The 21,595-nt window shown below is 46.8% G+C and overlaps 1 protein-coding gene across 1 annotated transcript in view; it reads right to left on the bottom strand.

Moving 5' to 3' along the window:
• Positions 1-737: 737 nt before the first annotated feature.
• The window catches only part of LOC106565300 (ERC protein 2), an 84,351-nt gene continuing 63,493 nt past the window's right edge, over positions 738-21,595 (bottom strand). Inside the window, exons 13-23 of the mRNA XM_045692121.1 lie at positions 20,361-20,602; positions 19,401-19,559; positions 13,163-13,369; positions 12,459-12,591; positions 12,116-12,276; positions 11,486-11,633; positions 10,996-11,072; positions 10,414-10,483; positions 6,000-6,067; positions 5,646-5,854; positions 738-5,405 (exon numbers count right to left, since the gene is read on the bottom strand). Coding sequence (XP_045548077.1) covers positions 6,041-6,067; positions 10,414-10,483; positions 10,996-11,072; positions 11,486-11,633; positions 12,116-12,276; positions 12,459-12,591; positions 13,163-13,369; positions 19,401-19,559; positions 20,361-20,602 — 1,224 coding nt within the window. The 3' untranslated portion in view covers positions 738-5,405; positions 5,646-5,854; positions 6,000-6,040. The remainder of the gene's footprint in view (positions 5,406-5,645; positions 5,855-5,999; positions 6,068-10,413; positions 10,484-10,995; positions 11,073-11,485; positions 11,634-12,115; positions 12,277-12,458; positions 12,592-13,162; positions 13,370-19,400; positions 19,560-20,360; positions 20,603-21,595) is intronic.

Raw genomic sequence — 21,595 nt, 5'->3', positions numbered from 1 at the left:
ATATTTCACACTACGGCGATGTGTTAAGTCTCGAATATTGTCTAAGTCTTATGTTCCCTTAATCAATATCATTGTACCCACAAATAGAGAACACAGAGAGTCAGTGAATGACATCTCCATATTAAGTTAACTAGACTTTTACTAAACAGATGACGGTGACTGACTAAAATATTGTTAGCACATTTCATTTAATGGGGAAACTGAAATCGTTAAAATTGAAAAACTACTTTAAAACTAAAGTGTGTGAACATCTTACTATGTCACCTTTAACAATGTTATCTCACTAACCTTGAGCTTGGAGGGATGAAACAGCATCTAGCAATGACAAAAAGTCAAACGAGCATCTTACTCATTCTGGGAGAAAAAAACATCCTTCAAATGTCTTTGTGTCTTCTGTTGTCCATTTACAGTGCATTTATACAGATGCAGTACATTAGTAAAATGGAGACTGTTCATTAGCAGTAACAACTCAATCACACAGCACATAATGACTTACATTCCACATGCTGATCTTTTAATTGTTTTATATACAGTACCATAAATGAACATTTGTACAGCATGGTCAACCAACCGGCAGGTCAGTTTTCTTAGGTGACGAGAGGTGGATATTATACTATAGGAGAGTAATCATAGCTATGATACATAGTGAAAGTATGCATGTGATCTCAGTTCTTCATGTGTAGTTTATAACCAGACATACAGTACTATTTACATAGAGACCAGCCCTCATACAAGTCTGAAAGAAAGTCACCTTTATTGAATGAATATAAACAAGCTGGCCAACAATAGTAATATTCTGATACAGCACATACAATAGCAAACGTCTGGGGCAGTGGAGACAGCCTCCTACAGTAGGTTTTAAAACACAGTATCCATGCTGAACAGAACATTCTCTCTCTTTCTCTCAGGGGGTTTCCTGCAACAGAGAATTTTGATTCTCGCGCTCTCTTTCTTTGTCTCTTACACATACACACACGCCTACAGTACACATTCACACGTATGCGTGCGCGCACACACACACACACACACACTTCTGACAGATTTACACGTGTAACACCCCAAAATTATGCCACCTCTCTCATAACACTGCACAGGCTGTCTACTAGAGGGACACGATAGGTGAGGAGACACACACCACTCTCAAACACAACATCACACTGTCACGATGCAGAGGCAATTCATGTATGAGGACTGGAGCATCATGGGAAATAAGCCCACGTTCACACAAGTAATCATTCAGCATGCTGGACACACATTTAACTTGTTCCTAAATCTTTACTGTACAGCAGAAAACAGTTACTATTACAAATAGTACAGTCCCAACCTGACATATTCAATAAGCCAAACTGATTAAAAAAAATGTAATCAAGAATAACTTAAATACAAAAGATTAACACAATTTTTAAGTAAAAAATAATAATCTGGCGTTGGTCACAGTGTTTTGTTTCATCCAAAGGTTTGCATTTTCAATATAATACAATAAATCAAATGCAACTTGTACACGACAAAGTAAGTGAATGTGTCTGCCTGTATTAGGCATCTCATACTCTGAATCAGGTCTTTTACTCCTTTATATTACTATTGGTGATGTCTGTTGGCCTTCAACTCCTGGGTCGTGTTCATTAGGTACCAAACAGAAGAAAGATGCGCTGAAACAGGGAAGGACTACTTGGACTTGTCCAATGAGAAACGCTCATTCTCATTTTCTGTTGCAAAACATTTTAAAACATTGCGTGCCCTAATGAACACAACCCTGGTGTATGTTAACTGATAGGCCATTGATGAATCCTTAACAGTTTGATTGCACATCAAGATCTTGCTCTGCATAGAGGATAGGAGATTCTCTCCAACCTTTCACTCTCAGTTGGCACATTACGTTAAAATCTGCATGCATCGAAACACAATGAAGTGTTCCATGTTTTCTACCATGTTCTATACACCAGGTGCTGTATCTTCACTTCTCATTGTAGGAGAACCCCCTACTTCAAGTATTCAGTAGTAAATGACCTGAAAATTGAGGATTCTGAATCCGTTCCCCATGATGGTAAAGTGAGAGGTTCTTCACGCCTCCATCCGTGTGCTCTTCTGGATTGCCTTTCCTTACAGATCATTAGTACCAATCTCTGACATTGAAAACACAAACACAACATCCACACAACGTCTTTATTTTTTTCTTCAATTTGATTTAATCCGAACTGGTGATTGTTGGTCAATGGGAGGAGGAGTTGTGAGACAACTGTCCTGTCTGTATTCTGTGTTGAAGTTGACTCAGAGGTGACCATCGTATAGGGATCACTTCTGTTTGGATTCCAATGGAGGATGGGGCACTTTTCTACAACAGTCACGATATCAGCCACAAGGAGGGAAACACACACACACACACACACACACACACACACACACACACACACACACACACACACACACACACACACACACACACACACACACACACACACACACACACACACACGGAGGACGGAGGGGGGCAGGTGGTGGTGGGAGTGGGGGGGTGTAACAGTCTTGGATGTTTTCCCACTAGAAGGGTTTGTGTGGTTTTCTACACACTCAACTGTCACATATGTCACCACATCTGGTTACACCAGGACAACGGCATTGAAGACGACAACAAACAAACACACAACACAGAGACTGGCTGGACAATGCATCTGCAACGACAGAGTCACTCCAAACCTCCACTTTAACAAAGGTAGTGATAGTCCTCACTCACAAGTGCAAGTTTCTATCCGCTGTGCTGCTCAAAATAGTCTCTTTGCTACTTTAGTGAGCTGCAAAAACAGGATGTCTTCCCCTCTGTGAGAAGACTAAGGTCTCACTCTAACCCAACGGTGTGTGTGTGTGTGTGTGTGTGTGTGTGTGTGTGTGTGTGTGTGTGTGTGTGTGTGTGTGTGTGTGTGTGTGTGTGTGTGTGTGTGTGTGTGTGTGTGTGTGTGTGTCTGTGTGAGAGTCTCTAAATAGATTTCTCACACTGCAACAGGAATGTAACATTAGCTCTTCTAAATGAGAATGGAACCATTTTCTCACTCCTTTCCTTTGGGCTGTGTCTCAAGGTTTCTTAGGCCAGAATATCCTTCATGAGAACCACAGACAGGGAATGTTGCTTGCTGCTAAGGAGTTTTTTCTTGTAATGTACAAAACAGAGGAAAGTCACATGTCACTCCACACACTGAATAAGGGTTTTCTCTATCCTTTGGCCAGTTAAGAAAATTAAATAAAACATGTATTTTTATCCTCAATATTTTTTGTTATTGACAATATTCTGACCACACATAGACACACTCCATAGATCTTTCTGTCTCTCTCGCTCTCTCTCTCTATATATATATTTTTTTATTTTTATTTTTTATTTATATTTATATATCTTATGTATACGATATGAACGAGGCACAGGCCACCTTGTTGAGAAGGACAAAACGAGTCACTAGGTTTGGGTTAGCACAGACTGCTGAAAGAGAAGAAGATAGAAGAAAGGGGAGATGAAGAAGATGAGGAGTAGGAAGGAGGGAGTCAATGAGCAGGAGAGACGGCTGTAAAGGTATGGCAGGAAATCTCCTGGGTGTCCATGGATGGCATCAAACATATCAAATCTATACCCTCCATGCACCATTTCCTCAGAGTCTCTCCAGCTGATCCTATGTACAACACAGTCTTCTACAGTTTATAAGCACACCAGGTTTTGGGATCAACTCCCTTTTGAATGACATGGATGTACAATGTCCAATGGCCATGTCTCTCAGCTGTTTCTCTGGTTGGACACCATGTTGTGTGAGCACCAGTGATCTAAAAGCACCATTAGAAGTATCCCTGCAACAGGGGAGGAGGAGGTGCATAGGTGCATATCACGCTGATTGGTGTATGTTCTGAATAGACCATTCTGATTGGTACTCATGCTGCTTTAATACATCTAAACACGTTTTGATTGGTGCCCTTGTTTCATGACTGGATTCAAAGTGGCATTATTAGTTCTGATGTCTGCATAGATTGGAGTTCTGACTGCATCTGGTTATCAACTGAGGTAACAGGAGAGATACACAGATGGCAGCCCTAAGCCCAAAGGCCCTGCAACTCCCCCAGTACAGGGCCCTGCCCATAAGGCCATGCCAGACTGCACATGAACGGCACAAGGAAACCTTCAGTAGCGAGGCAAGGCCTCTGGCTGCCCATTGGTCAGATAAGAGCTCTAGTGGCTGTTTTGTTCAGATAAGAGCTCTTCCTCTTCCTTGTTCTGATTCACTTTGCAAAAAGCACTCATAGCCATGGTCAAGCACTGCAAATGAAACACACTCAACAGATTAAAAAATGTAAATAAGTAGCACAACTTCCCTTTTAGAGACACAGCAAAGGAACTTCCTCTGAAATAGGTTAGTTGTTAACGCATATGTAAATGTGAACTAAAGCTGTAACTGTATGGCACTTCATTAAATATGTGGAAAGAGAGCATGCTCTCTCTGACAAAGACAAAACAACAACAAAAAACATTGTAAAAGAAGCACTGTGAAGCTGCTGTGTTAGACTGTCAGTAGGGTGGAGACTGCCAGGCAGGGGAGCCAATCACAGCCAGCCGGGGGTCAGCAGGGTCAGCAGCCAGTCAGGTGAACCAATCAGAGAAAGGACTGTTGATACAGAGGAACTTATCAGGTGAAAAGCTCAGATAAGCAAAGCAGGCGGAGACAGGATAGTGAACCAATTAGACGCAGGTTGGTGAGAACGGGGGAGCACGCCAGGGCTGGGTTCAGTACATTTTTACATTCTGGAACATTCAAATGAACAGAAACAGTGCTGTACTGAATGACCAGTTAAAAACGGGGAGGGGTTGGGTTGTGGGTTGGGGAATGCTGTCAGCATGGCCACTGCCCTTTATAAACGTCACTCATTGCTTCAAGCCACACCCAGCCACACCCACCCAAACGGGAGGAAACGTACCTAGAAGTCTGTTCAAGAACGTACAAGAATGTTTTGGGGAAACGTTTTGTTCATTACAAACCGTTCCGCAAAGTAGCAAATGTTCAATTGAACTGAACGCACCTCATGTAAACAGGGCAGAGCTAGTCGTTAGATCTTAGCCAGGTGGGTGAGGGGGTGCAGCTAGCCTTATGAGAGTGGGCGGGGCTCTGTAGGGACGTCAGGTGACAGACAGGTGAGCTGAGCATCTTGACAACTATACCAGAGTGTCTGTGTGAGTTTGGCTGTGTGAGCAGAACCACAGAGCTGAGACCAGACAGCGCAGATGTCTGTTTGTCTGTCTGTCTGAGTGGGACCCAGTCTGTCCAACCCAGTCTAACTTCACAGACCACACCTACGTGTCTGTAGGAAGTCTCCTCCTCCCCAGAGTCACTCTCAAAGAGCTGCAGCTGCCTCTCTTCACATGATGGCTCTTCAGTCACCTGTAAAAACACACACAATAGTACAATCAGCAGTACGGTCGTTGCTGTCCGCTTACAGTGATTGTCAACTGAACACTAACCTGTAACTCACAGTGCTTTATTCTACATCAATAAATGTATCCCGGTTGGAACATTCCTGGAATCAGGAAGGAATAAGCATTTCTGGAAAACCTGGGAATTTTGCAACCCTAAAGAGGACTCTCCAAATTAAGTTGGTCTGAACCTAGAAGTGGGTTGTACCTCAACTATCAGTCTCCTCGTCTGGCCCGCCCACCTGCTTCATCCCTCCTCTCCACCTCCTCCTCCTCCGTATCCTCATCCTCAGTAAAAAAATAAAATAAAGGCCCCATTGAAGTGTAGATTGTATGGTGGTAACAAAAAGTTGGTAGGTAGTCAATGTATTTCAGCATCATGGAATGGCTGTGCTCCTCCAATAGTAACTGTATCATCTACAAACGAGAGGGGGAGGGAGGGAGGGTTACTTATCAGTCAGCAAAACATTTTTTACCACAGCACACTAACACAGAGAGAGAACAGAAGAGAAAAAAAGGAAGAGAAAGAGAAAAGGCAGGACGTTGTTTCAAAACATCTCACCCCTCAGAACAACGTCAGAGCTTTGGTTGTCATGGACACGATTACGCCCAAATGCCCTCCTCGTCATCCTATCGGTGACAGTGTTATATGGCCGGCAGAAAAGGTCAGCAGGAAGTGAAGAGAGTAGAAAGAAGTTAGTATAAGTCAAAGGTAAAAAAAATACAAAAATAAAAATATATAAATAAATAAATAAATAATAATGAATGACGTGGAATGTGTGTTCCACAACGCGCCGGCAGTGCCCGGCCCGCACTCACAGGCTGTGCAGCCAGCAGCTAATACACAGGCAGGGTTCTAACCTGGCTGTCAGAGGAGAAGGTGTATCCTGTGCATCCTGCATTAGCTTTGTCTGTCAGGCTGCTGTGTCCTTCAGTGACTGACTCTCATTGGTGCTTGGTGATTGATGGTCATTGCTGGCATCCTTTCACTCCCTCCTCTCTACATTCTCCTCTTCTGTCTCTGCTGCTAAAGCCACTTTCTACCACTCTAAATTCCAAGCATCTGCCTCTAACCCTAGGAAGCTCTTTGCTACCTTCTCCTCCCTCCTGAATCCTCCTCCCCCCCCCCCCCCCCCCCTCCCTCTCTGCGGATGACTTCGTCAACCATTTTGAAAAGAAGGTTGACGATATCCGATCCTCGTTTGCTAAGTCAAACGACACCGCTGGTCCTGCTCACACTGCCCTACCCTGTGCTTTGACCTCTTTCTCCCCTCTCTCTCCAGATGAAATCTCGCGTCTTGTGATGGCCGGCCGCCCAACAACCTGCCCACTTGACCCTAACCCCTCCTCTCTTCTCCAGACCATTTCCGGAGACCTTCTCCCCTTCCTCACCTCGCTCATCAACTCATCCTTGACCGCTGGCTACATCCCTTCCGTCTTCAAGAGAGCGAGAGTTGCACCCCTTCTGAAAAAACCTACACTCGATCCCTCCGATGTCAACAACTACAGACCAGTATCCCTTCTTTCTTTTCTCTTCAAAACTCTTGAACGTGCCGTCCTTGGCCAGCTCTCCTGCTATCTCTCTCAGAATGACCTTCTTGATCCTAATCAGTCAGGTTTCAAGACTGGGCATTCAACTGAGACTGCTCTTCTCTGTGTCACGGAGGCTCTCCGCACTGCTAAAGCTAACTCTCTCTCCTCTGCTCTCATCCTTCTAGACCTATCTGCTGCCTTTGATACTGTGAACCATCAGATCCTCCTCTCCACCGTCTCCGAGTTGGGCATCTCCGGCGCGGCCCACGCTTGGATTGCGTCCTACCTGACAGGTCGCTCCTACCAGGTGGCGTGGCGAGAATCTGTCTCCGCACCATGCGCTCTCACCACTGGTGTCCCCCAGGGCTCTGTTCTAGGCCCTCTCCTATTCTCGCTATACACCAAGTCACTTGGCTCTGTCATATCCTCACATGGTCTCTCCTATCATTGCTATGCAGACGACACACAATTAATCTTCTCCTTTCCCCCTTCTGATAACCAGGCGGCGAATCGCATCTCTGCATGTCTGTCAGACATATCAGTGTGGATGACGGATCACCAGCTCAAGCTGAACCTCGGCAAGACGGAGCTGCTCTTCCTCCCGGGGAAGGACTGCCCGTTCCATGATCTCGCCATCACGGTTGACAACTCCCTTGTGTCCTCCTCCCAGAATGCTAAGAACCTTGGCGTGATCCTGGACAACACCCTGTCGTTCTCCACTAACATCAAGGCGGTGACCCGATCCTGTAGGTTCATGCTCTACAACATTCGCAGAGTACGACCCTGCCTCACACAGGAAGCGGCGCAGGTCCTAATCCAGGCACTTGTCATCTCCCGTCTGGATTACTGCAACTCGCTGTTGGCTGGGCTCCCTGCCTTAGCCATTAAACCCCTACAACTCATCCAGAACGCCGCAGCCCGTCTGGTGTTCAACCTTCCCAAGTTCTCTCACGTCACCCCGCTCCTCCGCTCTCTCCACTGGCTTCCAGTTGAAGCTCGCATCCGCTACAAGACCATGGTGATTGCCTACGGAGCTGTGAAGGGAACGGCACCTCCATACCTTCAGGCTCTGATCAGGCCCTACACCCAAACAAGGGCACTGCGTTCATCCACCTCTGGCCTGCTGGCCCCCCTACCTCTGAGGAAGCACAGTTCCCGCTCAGCCCAGTCAAAACTGTTCGCTGCTCTGGCACCCCAATGGTGGAACAAGCTCCCTCACGACGCCAGGACAGCGGAGTCAATCACCACCTTCCGGAGACACCTGAAACCCCACCTCTTTAAGGAATACCTAGGATAGGATAAAGTAATCCTTCTAACCCCCCCCCTTAAAAGATTTAGATGCACTATTGTAAAGTGGTTGTTCCACTGGATATCATAAGGTGAATGCACCAATTTGTAAGTCGCTCTGGATAAGAGCGTCTGCTAAATGACTTAAATGTAAATGTAATGTGCTTCTGATGATGTTGATCTCTCCCTGTCTGTCTCTGAATAAAAGCGCAGTAACTGCATTCGACTGTGGTATTTTGGACGCAGCAATTGCAGAATAACTGCAGTTGAACAGCAGTTATACTGCGCTGTAAATGCAGTTAAACTGCAAAATTACTGCAGTAAAAAAAAATATATACAGCACTCTAACTGCAGTTATACTGCTCTCTGACTGCAATATTTTTTTCGTAAGGGTGAATTACCATGAATTTAAACAAAAATATACAGAACAGTCTCAATAGCAAATTATTGCAGGATGTCCAAGGATATGCAGTAACACATTTGCCACTAGAAACATCCAATTAAGTAGTTAACAGGTTTACTAGATAGATACAGTAGTTGCCTTGGTAACCAAACAAACAGACTTGCTAGTTTAGCAAACCAAACCATAAATCCACGCTTGCTATTATGAAAATGAAATTCCACAATGCCAAAGTTAAAAAAAAAATCCAATTCCACAATGCCAATAATGTTTTCAAACATAGAATATTTAAGTGATAATGCCCGAGAAGCCGGTGTTTGAAGGATATATTGGCACGGGTGTTGTTTGTCCCGATTTTATGTTACCAACATATTCAAATAATGGTTGACATGTTTTAATAAAAAATGTAATTCTGATGAATTTATTCATACTATTTCATCCTTTCACAAGATATAGTCCCGAAACAAATTTAAGGTTGCTACCCAAGCCGGCTGGTCGTTGGTTCGGGTGCCAGAGACGCGACCAAGTCGTTCAGTCTTTTTGTTCTGTATCTATGGATGCGACCCAGTCGCTCGTTCTAAATGTTCCATTGCCATACTGGCTGGTAACGTTCTTGTCCATTAATTGAAAGCTAGCCAACAACGGCTAACTTACAGTCACGTCAAACAGTGCAGACAGAATAACAACAGTTGGTGCATTTGTTTAAGCTGTTGTAACAGTGTAGGTTCCGTCCCTCTCTTCGCCTCAACCCGGGCTCGAACCAGGGACCCTTGCACACATCAACAACTGACACCCCACGAAGCATCGTTACCCATCGCGCCACAAAAGCCGCGGCCCTTGCAACGCAAGGGGCAACCCTACTTCAAGTCTCAGAGGGAGTGATGTCACTGATTGAAACGCTATTAGCACGCACCACCGCTAACTAACTAGCCATTTCACATCGGTTACACTGTTTTAAGGTGACATTTATTTGGATACATCCTTAACAATGAGCTAATGAATCACAATTTCGCCAAGCATAGAAAATATGCTCTCTCGTTAGGACACTGTTGTTCTGAAGAGCCAATAACACAGCTAACACAATGAAAAGCTGGGAAGACTGCAAACTAGTTGCACTTCGTTGTAGCTTTTTTTCAATTCACATTTCTCTGTATATATATCCATGAAAATTATGCCAGCTGATTCATGATTTTGACTGGCTGAGAAACGCTTCCTGCCTCACTCGTACCGACTCCCAACCCCTACACGTTCATTACTATGGAACAGTTGGAGATCGAATTTGAATATTGAAACAGTAAGGTTTATACAAATCTCAGCCGTTGAAAACAAAATTTTTGTAAAAAAAATGTAAGATAATGTCTCGATGCTTTTTATAGTGGAGATTAAGTTTATAATTTCCCTACCTGATGAAATAGTGGATTGCGCAGTCAGAAGGAACAAAGTAAATACACATTTTAACGTCCTAGATTTTGCCGGTGGTAAATTGTGCAAGACACTGGCTGGAATGCGCTTTTAACCAATCAGCATTCAGGATTAGACCCACCCGTTGTATAAGTAAGAATGAACTATAACCATTGAACTCTACCATGCTGATGTACCATGTGGTATAGGGAAATAATGCACAAAAGTACTTCACTACTGTATAGGGTGCCATTTGAGACACCGTGTAGATTTAGACGCACAATGCAACACACCACACCACAGAGAGGATAGTTCCAGGCCCTGATTGTAAACACAACAGAGGGAGACATCTGACCTGGTCGGGGGAGGGGCGATGGCCGGCATGGGGGGGTCCTCTGCCAGGCCCTGGTCCTCCGCGGTGGTGTGGGGGCGGGTGGCGGGGGTGCCCGCCGTGCTGTTGCGGGGCGTGTGGAGGGTGGTGGGGGTGCTGCTGGGGATGTGGGTGCTGGGGGTGGGGGCTTGCTGAGGGGGGCCGTGGGGGTGCTGCTGTGGATGCTGTTGTGGGTGCTGTTGGGGGTGCTGTTGTAGGTGGGGGTGCTGCTGCTGTGGTGGAGGCCCATGGGGGTGCTGTCCTAGGTGGGCGTGTTGTTGTTGTGGGTGTGGGTGCTGCGCTTGCTGCGGGTGCTGGGGCCGTGGTTGGTGTTGTTGGTGCTGAGGTGGGGGCTGTTGGGGATGCCCCTGTGGATGCTGCTGTGGATGAGGGGGGTACTGCTGTTGAGGCTGCTGGGGGTGCGGGTGTTGTTGGGGTGGGGGCTGGGGCTGCTGGGAGTGTGGGGCATGGGGGTATGGGGGCTGTTGCTGCTGCTGGGGGTTAGGAGGGTGCTGATACTGTGGCTGGGGGAGCTGAGCCTGGGGGCCCGGGTGGGGTTGCTGGGGTTGGGTGTGGTGAGGAGGATGAGGGTGGTAGTGGTCGTCTTCATAGTTGTCAGCAATCAGCTTCATCCTGCTCTGTGTCTGTTGAACAAAACACAAACATGTCAGTGCTACAATTTAACACGAGAGACCCAAACACTGACTTAGTCATTATGACTAGGAATTGATCTAGTTAGAAGGGAGAGAGTAGCAACTAAGTAGTTGAAATAAGGTTAGAATGGACCATTGCTGTTATCGTGAGCAAGTCCTTCCTGCAAAATACACTTTTTGTATCTCCTGTATACATAAAGGCAGGGTTGGGGTCAATTCAAATTCAATTCAGTCAATTCAGGAAGATAACTGAAATTTAAATTTAAAATACTCTTCAATGAGAAAGAAAGGGAATTGGAATTTTAAATTTACTTACTGAATTGACTTAATTGAAATGTAATTGACAACAACCCTGAATAAAGGTTGAATACAAGGTCCACCTGCATTGTGTCTCCAGTTCTGACCTGCTGTTTGAGTTGGTGCATCAGTCTGTCCTTCTCCCTCTTCAGAGCCAAAACCTCTTCCTGGGTCTTCTTCTTCCCAGAGGCAGACAGCTCTAGCAGAGCGATGTTAGCGTCCTTCTCACTGATCGCTGCCAGCAGGGCCTGTTGCCTAAGGAGACAGAGGAAGAGTGAGAGAGTGAGCGAGAGAGAGAGAGGAAGGGAGAGAGAGAGAGAGAGAGAGAGAGAGAGAGAGGGAGAGAGAGAGAGAGAGAGAGAGAGAGAGAGGAAGAGAGAGAGAGAGAGAGAGAGAGGAAGGGAGAGAGAGAGAGAGAGAGAGGAAGGGAGTGAGAGGGAGAGAGAGAGAGAGAGAGAGAGGAAGAGCGAGAGAGAGAGAGAGAGAGAGAGAGAGAGAGAGAGAGAGAGGAAGGGAGAGAGAGGCATAACATGCCTCTTTCCACATCCAAAGATTGATCATGAGATGGCGTTTAAGCATTCACAAGGCCAAGCAAGTTCTGCTTTATATTCTTGTACTACATGAATGATTTGACCGCAGCCCCTCTTGAAAACACTGAATGAATATAACATGAATATGAAGAATATCAATAGTTTTCATTGCTCTGCTAATGTACAGTATGATTTCCTGTGACATACTTCATTTCCAGGATCTCCTCCAACTGTTTCCTGCGCTCCTGCCTCATGTTTGTCAGGTGACCATCTCTCTCCTGCAGGGACTGCTGGGTAGATGAGAGGCGCTGCTTGGTGGCGTCCAGCTCCTGTCTAGTCCTCTCCAGGGTGTTCATCATCTCCTCCAGCTGATACACAAACAGAGGATGTGATTACTCTCTCTCTCTCTCCCTCTCCTTCTCCCTCACTTTCTTTCGCTCTTCTACATGCACTACCTTGTTAAACTATGATGAGAAATCTTTCTCTTTCTGTCTCACACACACATACTATATATATATATATATATATATATATATATAAATAAGCACACCTTTACATGCTGGCCTGAGTCCATGGTGTTGTCCTTTCGAGGATCCCCCATTATCTGACCAGGCTTCTTGTCCCCCTGGGGGCCTAGTTTGAGGTTGGGACCCCCCTTCTTAGTAACTTGCTCCTTGGCCTGCCTGGATGGAGTACCACAGAGGAGGTCAGAGTTCAACCCTCTACAGTTATACTACCCATCTTTGTACTGCACCACTACCAGGACTACCGATACCAATCGTTCCTGATTATGTCCCTTTGGGATGGGGAAACAACTTTTGAGGCATTACTAATACTTTGTCTACTGCACATTGTCTGTAGATACAGTATAACACATGAACAAGACACACAGAACTCCAACAGCATAACACACATATAAATGTTAAATACAAGGTGACTGTGAGACTCATTAGAAACACGTAGAGACGGACACAACATACTACAGGAAACTCAGGTTAGACATACAGGTACTGTAAATTACACTGACATTTTGATATAATATCGATGAAAAACATTCAGGAGACATACAGGAAATATAATACAGGAGACATAAATGAGACACAGATGAGACATAGACAAGTCCATGTTAATATGTTCAGAAATGACTCACAGGTTTAGGCAGCAAGAGTTAGAATGGGGGGGGGTAGTTGCACCTCTCAGGTGGAGGTGGAGGGTGTTGGTGGGGGGGCATGCCAAAAGGGGTTTGCTACTTACCTGGGAGCTAGGCTGCAGGCGGAGGAGAGAAAGAAGAGGAGGAGGAAGAGGAGGAAGGAGGGATGCCACGACAAGAGGAAGCAGCAGCGCACACAGGAGACAGGAGGAAAAGAGGAGAAGAGTAAAAGAAACCATAGAAACGTTAGAATCATAACAGAAAAGAAGAACGACAACAGAGGACAGAACCAGAAGAGGTTGGAGTGTATTCAGAGACAGACAGGGAGAGATCATCATCATCAGAAGTACCAATGAGAGTCAGTCACTGAAGGACACAGCAGCCTGACAGACAAAGCTAATGCAGGATGCACAGGATACATCTTCTCCTCTGACAGCCAGGTTAGAACCCTGCCTGTGTATTAGCTGCTGGCTGCACAGCCTGTGAGTGCGGGCCGGGCATGCAGTTAGTCAGGACACCAGCCAGGCTAGAGAGAGGGGGAGCGAGCGGGGGTAGGCTAGGAGGAGGGAAGGGGACAATAGAGCTAGTATAGCTAGACAGCAAGGCAGAGAGGAGCCCAAGTGGGCAAGGCAGCAAGGGAACCAGTATAGGGTGCCATGGCAGACAGACAGACAGAGGGGACCAACCAACTGACTGACACCCCTGGAGACCAAACAAAACCAGACTCTGGGAGGGTTGAGTAGAGGACATACAGACCCTACCTACTAAAGCAGCTCACTCATTGAGCAGAGCACAGTTGACCTGGAGCACAGCAGCTCTAGTCATGCAGGCCAGGCTACTAGGCTGAGCGCTAGCCTTTACATCTGGCACAGCAAGCTGGGCAGGGAGGTGGGCAGGGCAGGGGAGGGGAGAGCGCAGGGAGACCAGGGGAGAGGTCAGTGTAGAGAGGATGGGTTTCACTGTGAGTAGGAGGTTGGAGGTATTGAAGTATGAAAGGGTGAGGGTGGTTGTGGGGGAGGATGAGGTGGCAGGCGGGCAGATGGGGAGTTGGAATGAGCAGGGGAAGCAGCGTGCTCATGGCAGGGGAAGGACACAGCTCTAAAGACCTTCCTGATGTACACAAGCTACACCAAACAGCCAACACACACAATAACACATAAAAAGGTGTGTGTGTGTGTGTGTGTGTGTGTGTGTGTGTGTGTGTGTGTGTGTGTGTGTGTGTGTGTGTGTGTGTGTGTGTGTGTGTGTGTGTGTGTGTGTGTGTGTGTGGTTATGGTATATGTGTAAGGTACATGTACAATATGTGCATTTTCTACAGTACAGATCCAATAATGGTATGCTGTTGTAATGAGAGAGCTCATGTTAAAGGATGGGAACAGGGCATGTATAATTGAAAAGGAATACGTATGTTATATATGTCAAACCTGACATATATGACAAATATATGATGTTATTATGGCTTGTATATGTACAATTGTATTTGTTTAATGTGTTTTTAAAACATATGGACAAGTTCATTATTAGTACAATATACTGTATGTTTATGTTCATTCATACAGTACTGCTGCAGATGATTGATTAGTTTGTGATATAGTTAGTTTAGTCATATACAGTGCCGTCAGAAAGTATTCACACCCCTTTACTTTTTCAAATTGTGTTGTGTTACAGCCTGAATTTAAAATGGATTAAATGGCGTTTTGTTGTCACTGGCCTACACACAACACCACATAATGTCAAAGTGGAATTATGCTTTTCAACATTTTTACAACTTAATTAACCCCTTTGTTATGGCAAGCCTAAATAAGTTCAGGAGTAAAAATGTGCTCAATAAGTCACAATAAGTTGCATGGACTCACTCTGTGTGCAAAAATAGTGTTGAACATGATTTTTGAATGACCTCATCTGTGGACCACTTACATACAATTATCTGTAAGGTCCCTCAGTCGAGCATTTAATTTCAAACACAAATTCAACCACAAAGACCAGGGAGGTTTTCCAATGTCTTTAAGAATGCACAGTGACGCCGAAACGTTGGTGATTTACTCAATAAATTACAAATTGGTGCATTCACCTTATGATATCCAGTGGAACAACCACTTTACAATAGTGCATCTAAATCTTTTAGGGGGGGGGGGGGGGTTAGAAGGATTACTTTATCCTATCCTAGGTATTCCTTAAAGAGGTGGGGTTCCAGGTGTCTCCGGAAGGTGGTGATTGACTCCGCTGTCCTGGCGTCGTGAGGGAGCTTGTTCCACCATTGGGGTGCCAGAGCAGCGAACAGTTTTGACTGGGCTGAGCGGGAACTGTGCTTCCTCAGAGGTAGGGAGGTGAGCAGGCCAATGGTGGAACAATTACTGGGAGTTTATATATAGAGTGTGCGACTCTTTATTTTTATAGCTTATTCGCCGTTAGTCAGCACCTCTACATAAAATAATTTTCTCTGGCTGTGCGCCAGCTCATTTTTTATATTTGAGCATTCAATTTCAAACACAGATTCAACCACAAAGACCAGGGAGGTTTTCCAATGCCTCGCAAAGAAGGGCACCTATTGGTAGATGGGTAAAAAAAAAATAGTCAACATTGAATATCCCTTTGAGCATGGTGAAGATATTAACTACACTTTTGATGGTGTATCAATACACCCAGTGAGTACAAAGATACAGGCATCTGTGACGATCGTCAAAAGGAGTAGACCAAGGTGCAGCGTGGTAAGTGCTCATATTTCTTTATTGTAACTCAGAACACTAAATCAAAATAATAAACAACGAAAAACGAACATCACGTTCTGCAGGCTTACTGAGCTGTACAAAAACAAGATCCCACGCTGAAGGAGGGAAAAAGGGCTGCCTAAGTATGATTCCCAATCAGAGACAACGATAGACAGCTGCCTCTGAGTAGGAACCATACTCGGTTCAATCAAAGGAAAAAGGAACATAGAAATATAACACATAGACTGCCCACCCCACACCCTGACCTAACAAAATAGAGAAATAAACCGTCTCCCTCAGGTCAGGGCGTGACAGTACCCCCCCCCCCCCAAAGGTGCGGACTCCCGGCCGCAAACCTGAACCTATAGGGGAGGGGGTCTGGGTGGGCATCTACCCATGGTGGCGGTTCCGGTACGGGACGTAGCCCCCACTCCGCCCACTGATCCTTCTGCATTTTGTGCCACTGGACCATGGATCGCCGCCGGAGGCTCTGGGCCGCGGAGCGCCGCCGGAGGCTCTGGGCCGCGGAGCGTCGTTGAAGACTCTGGACTGCGGGCCGTCTCAGCAGGTTCCGGACTGCGGGCCGTCTCAGCAGGTTCCGGACTGCGGGCCGTCTCAGCAGGTTCCGGACTGCGGGCCGTCTCAGCAGGTTCCGGACTGCGGGCCGTCTCAGCAGGTCCCGGACTGCGGGCCGTCTCAGGAGGTCCCGGACTGCGGGCCGTCTCAGGAGGTCCCGGACTGCGGGCCGTCTCAGGAGGTCCCGGACTGCGGGCCGTCTCAGGAGGTCCCGGACTGCGGGCCGTCTCAGGAGGTCCCGGACTGCGGGCCGTCTCAGGAGGTCCCGGACTGCGGGCCGTCTCAGTTGGTTTCCGGACTGTGGGCCGTCTCAGGAGGTTCCGGACAGGGGACCATCACTGCAGGCTCCATGCCATGGATCACCACTGCAGGCTCCGTGCCATGGATCACCACTGGAGGCTTTGTGCCATGGATCATCACTGGAGGCTCCGGGCCATGGATCATCACTGGAGGCTCCGGGCCATGGATCATCTCTACAGGCTCCGGGCCATGGATCATCCCTACAGGCTTCTTGCCATGTATTATCACTGGAGGCTCCCGGGCCATGGATTATCACTGGAGGCTTCACACCATGGACCATCACTGGAGGCTTCTTACGTGGAGCCGGAACAGGTCTCACCGGACTAGAGAACGTCGCTGGAGGCTCCGGACTGGGGGACGTCACCAGAAGGTCTGGACTGGGAACTGTCGCTGGAAGTTCTGGACTGAGAACTGTCACTGGAAGCTCTGGACTGGGAACTGTCGCCGGAAGCTCTGAACTGGGAAGGCGCACTGGAGGCCTGATGTGTGGGGCTGGCACAGATGGCGCCAGACTGGTGACACGCACCTCAGGGCGAGTGCGAGGAGCAGGAACAGGACACACCGGACTGGGCAGGCGCACTAGAGACCTGATGCGTGGGGCTGGCACAGGTGGCGCCAGACTGGTGACACACACCTCCGGGCAAGTGCAAGGAACAGGCCTGGTACGGGGGGCAGGCACAGAGCGCACCGGCCTGTGAATGCGCACTGGCGACATTGTGCGCATCACCGCATAACACAGTGCTTGCTCAGTCACTCGCTCCCGACGGTAAGCACGAGGAGTTGGCTCAGGTCTCCAACCTGACTCTTCCAATCTCCCCATGTGCCCCCCCCCCCCAAAACAAATTGGGGGCTGCCTCTCGTGCTTCCCTCGTTGCCGTGCTCTCGCTGCCTCCACCTGTTCCCATGGGAGGCGCTTTTTTCCTGCCCCTAATTCCTCCAAAGCCCTGGATATACTCCTCCTCATCTCCTCAATAGACCAGGATGTCATTTCCTCCTGGGTGTCTTCCCAGGTCCATTTCTCCAGACCACGCTGCTTGGTCTCTTGGTGGTGGGATCTTCTGTGACGATCGTCAAAAGGAGTAGACCAAGGTGCAGCGTGGTAAGTGCTCATATTTCTTTATTGTAACTCAGAACACTAAATCAAAATAATAAACAACGAAAAACAAACATCACGTTCTGTAGGCTTACTGAGCTGTACAAAAACAAGATCCCACACTGAAGGAGGGAAAAAGGGCTGCTTAAGTATGATTCCCAATCAGAGACAACAATAGACAGCTGCCTCTGATTAGGAACCATACTCGGCCAATCAAAGGAAAAAACAACATAGAAATATAACACATAGACTGCCCACCCCACACCCTGACCTAACAAAATAGAGAAATAAACCGTCTCTCTCAGGTCAGGGCGTGACAGCGTCCTTCCTAAATCAGTTGCTGGAGAGGAATGGGGACAGAAAGAAAGAAGCCTGTACAAAAAAAAAGTATTCCAAAACATGCATCCTATTTGGAACAATGCTCTAAAGTAATAATGCAAAAACTGTGGCAAAACAATAAACTTTTTGACCTGAGTATTGTGTTTACGGCAAATCCAATACATTACAGAGTACCACTCTCCATATTTCCAAGCATAGTGGTGGCTTCATCATGTTATGGGTATGCTTGTAAGTGTTAAGGACTGGGAAGTTTTTCAGGATAAAAAAAGAAACTGAATGGAGCTAAGCACAGGCAAAATCCACGAGGAAAACCTGGTTCAGTCTGCTTTCCACCAGATACTGGAGAGGAATTCACCTTTCAGCAGGACAATAACTAAAACACAAGGCCACATCTACAATGGAGTTGCTTACCAAGAAGACATTGAATGTTCCTGAGTGGCCAAGTTACAGTTTTGCCTTAAATCTGCAAAAAAATCTATGGCAAGACCTGAAAATGGCTGTCTAGCAATGATCAACAACCAATTTGACAGAGCTTGAAGAATTTTGAAAAGAATAATGGGCAAATGTTGCACAATCCAGCTGTAACACAACACAATTTGGAATACGTCAAGGGATATGAATCATTTCTGGAGGCACTGTATAACATTCCTTTTTTTCAATTTCCCATTCTCACCTTAGTTACTGAATCATAAAGGGTGTGCAGATACGGGTGGAGAAGCAGGTTGAAGACATGCACACAATGATGCAAACACGCACATACAACATAACACACACTCACACACAAAGCATGCACGCAAACACGCACACACATACACAAATACATATGCACACACGGACACACACACACACATTCACACACACACACACACACACACACACACACACACACACACACACATTCACACACACACACACACACACACACACACACACACACACACACACACACACACACACACACACACACACACACACACACACACACACACACACACACACACACACACACACACACACACACACACAGATGCAGACTTTTGCAAAACTGCTGGCATGAAAGTTGCAAAACAGATCCAGTGATCTTTACATAACATGGACGAGCTGATGGGCTTCCAAATCAAACCAAAGAAATGAACAGATGAGAGCAGCAGAGAGCCCATAGCATTGGTATAAAGATCTGTGGATCTCTCAGTCGTACAGACTGAAAGCAGGCAGACCCGGACAGACAGACATACGGACAGGTGAGACCAGATGCAGGTGCAGTCGCAGTCGCAGACGTAAACCACGAGGGCAGCCGAGCTGAAGTGCCAGGGGCAGAGCACTCACTTTCCCAGGAAATCCCACACCATTCCCCCTATCTGCTGGGGGGCAGCGGGGGCAGCGGAGGACACAGGGGGGAGTGGGTCAGGGGGGGCTCTGCCACCGGGACCGTGGCGAGGGACAGGGCCGAGGCCGGGGCGAGGGACAGGGGCAGAGTGAGGGGGGCTGGGCCAAGGGTAGAAGGAGGAGGATGAGAAGTGTAAAGTGTTGGGTAGATACAGAGAAAGAAAGAAAGAAAGAAAGAAAGAAAGAAAGAAAGAAAGAAAGAAAGAAAGAAAGAAAGAAAGAAAGAAAGAAAGAAAGAAAGAAAGAAAGAAAGAAAGAAAGAAAGAAAATGTTTAAGGGAGAGGAGGTGGATTGCCAGGAGTGAAGGGCAGCAGGAAAGAAGACATGGAGACATGGAGAGAGGAAAAAGGAGAGGTTGGCGTGAACAAGGAAAATTTAAAAGAGGAAGATTTGGGAAAAGATGGTAAAGAAGAACAAAAACACTGTTAATTAATCCAACAGTCACATCATGAGTTTGGCACACGGAATATAATGGCACCGTATCACTGCCAGGGGGTGCTCATGAGACAATAATTTACAGTTTGACCCACCTTGAATGTCAGGACAGACCCTTTTCTGCAGTATTTTACATGACCACTTGGGTTCTTACTAAAATGGCCAATCCAAAGTCTAAAGATGAAATGTTTGGTTCATTAATGCTCTATGAACTATAAGTAGGACGCAGGTTGCCACCATTGACTAGTACAGGACCCAAGCAGGGCAAAACATAGGAGGGCATGGATGGACACCAGAGCAGCACAGTACAGTCACAGACTCACAGGATGATGTAACACCCAATATACCATCAACACCAACAATAACAACAACAGGATGAGCGACTACGTCAACTGCACAAGAGCACATGCACATACAAGCTCACTTACACAGAGTAACAGAAACAAAACGTAGCAACGGTATTACCTCTCCAGCTCGGCGATCTTCTTGTCCTTGTCGTTCTTCTCGCTCTCTACCTCTCGGAGGATGGTCAGTAGCCTCTCCACCTCCGCCTGGGCCTTGCCAGACTCCTCCTTGTAGTAGGACCCTTCCTTCTCCAGGAGCTTGACCCGCTGTTCCCGCTCCCGCTCCACGTAGTCTGGGTTCCCCCTGGAGGCCAGCCCCGCCATCTGCTGCTGCTGTTGGACCTCGTGGACCTCGTGGGCCTTCTGCATGGTCATAGACGTGGGGGAAACAGACACATACACACACACCACACACACACACAGAGGGGAGAGAACACAGAACAGGCAAGCTCCACAGTCAGTCAGTTTCTTATATGAACTACTCGTCTCCTCTCCTCTCCCTCTCCTCACTTCTCTTCTTTCGCTCTCTCTCTCTCTCTCTCTCTCTCTGTACTATTTGAACAGAGCATAGCGAACTGGTGGCATCAGAACCACTACTGGCTCATTAGCTCTGACTGAGACTGTCATTTGTTCCATTAAACAGTCCCGTGATCGCAACTGAAGGCTGCTTATGCCTGTTACGATATGCTAACGCTAACAGGAAATACAAGCGATATGGAAAAGTTGAGATTCGCAATTCTGTCATTAGTGTCAATAGTTTGCCTCCTTACAGACTCGCTGACCTCATGACATTAACTTTTTAGGAGCCAAAGCAGACTGTTTTCCATACACAGATTAATAAGCCTAGTCCTGGACAAAAGAGCACTTTCAACATTTAGCATGAATTCCTTTTAGTCCAGGAGTCAGCTTAATCTGGGTTGGGGGAAACAGGCCCTGCATGTACAGGAAGGACTAGGGCCTGTATCCACAAAGCATCTCTGAGTAGGAGTGCTGATCTAGGCTCCTCACCTGTCTATACGATCTTATTCCTTATCATCTCAAAGGTTAAACTGATCATAGATATGCGCTCCTACTCTGAGATGCTTTGGGAATTTAGGCCCTGGTTATAATCACTAGGTATAATCACTGTCATCTCTCCTCTAATATCCCTCTGGATAATCACACCGTATCACCTGTAGTGTGTCCAAGTCACTGAACTAGGATAGGGTTTTGACCATCATACAGTACAAATTGAACAGCTTGAGTCCTCTTCTAAACACACAAAACAGATCAGAAGTACACATCACCTCTGAAATATCATATGGCCACGCTGACAGTCACAGAGCAACACCACAGACCCAGCACAAGAGCTAATGC

The sequence above is a fragment of the Salmo salar genome, chromosome ssa12, assembly GCF_905237065.1.
Source record: "Salmo salar chromosome ssa12, Ssal_v3.1, whole genome shotgun sequence".
Classification (NCBI taxonomy): Eukaryota; Metazoa; Chordata; class Actinopteri; order Salmoniformes; family Salmonidae; genus Salmo; species Salmo salar.
The sequence above is the reverse complement of the archived record's forward strand: the minus strand, read 5'-3'. Positions and strand labels throughout refer to the sequence as shown.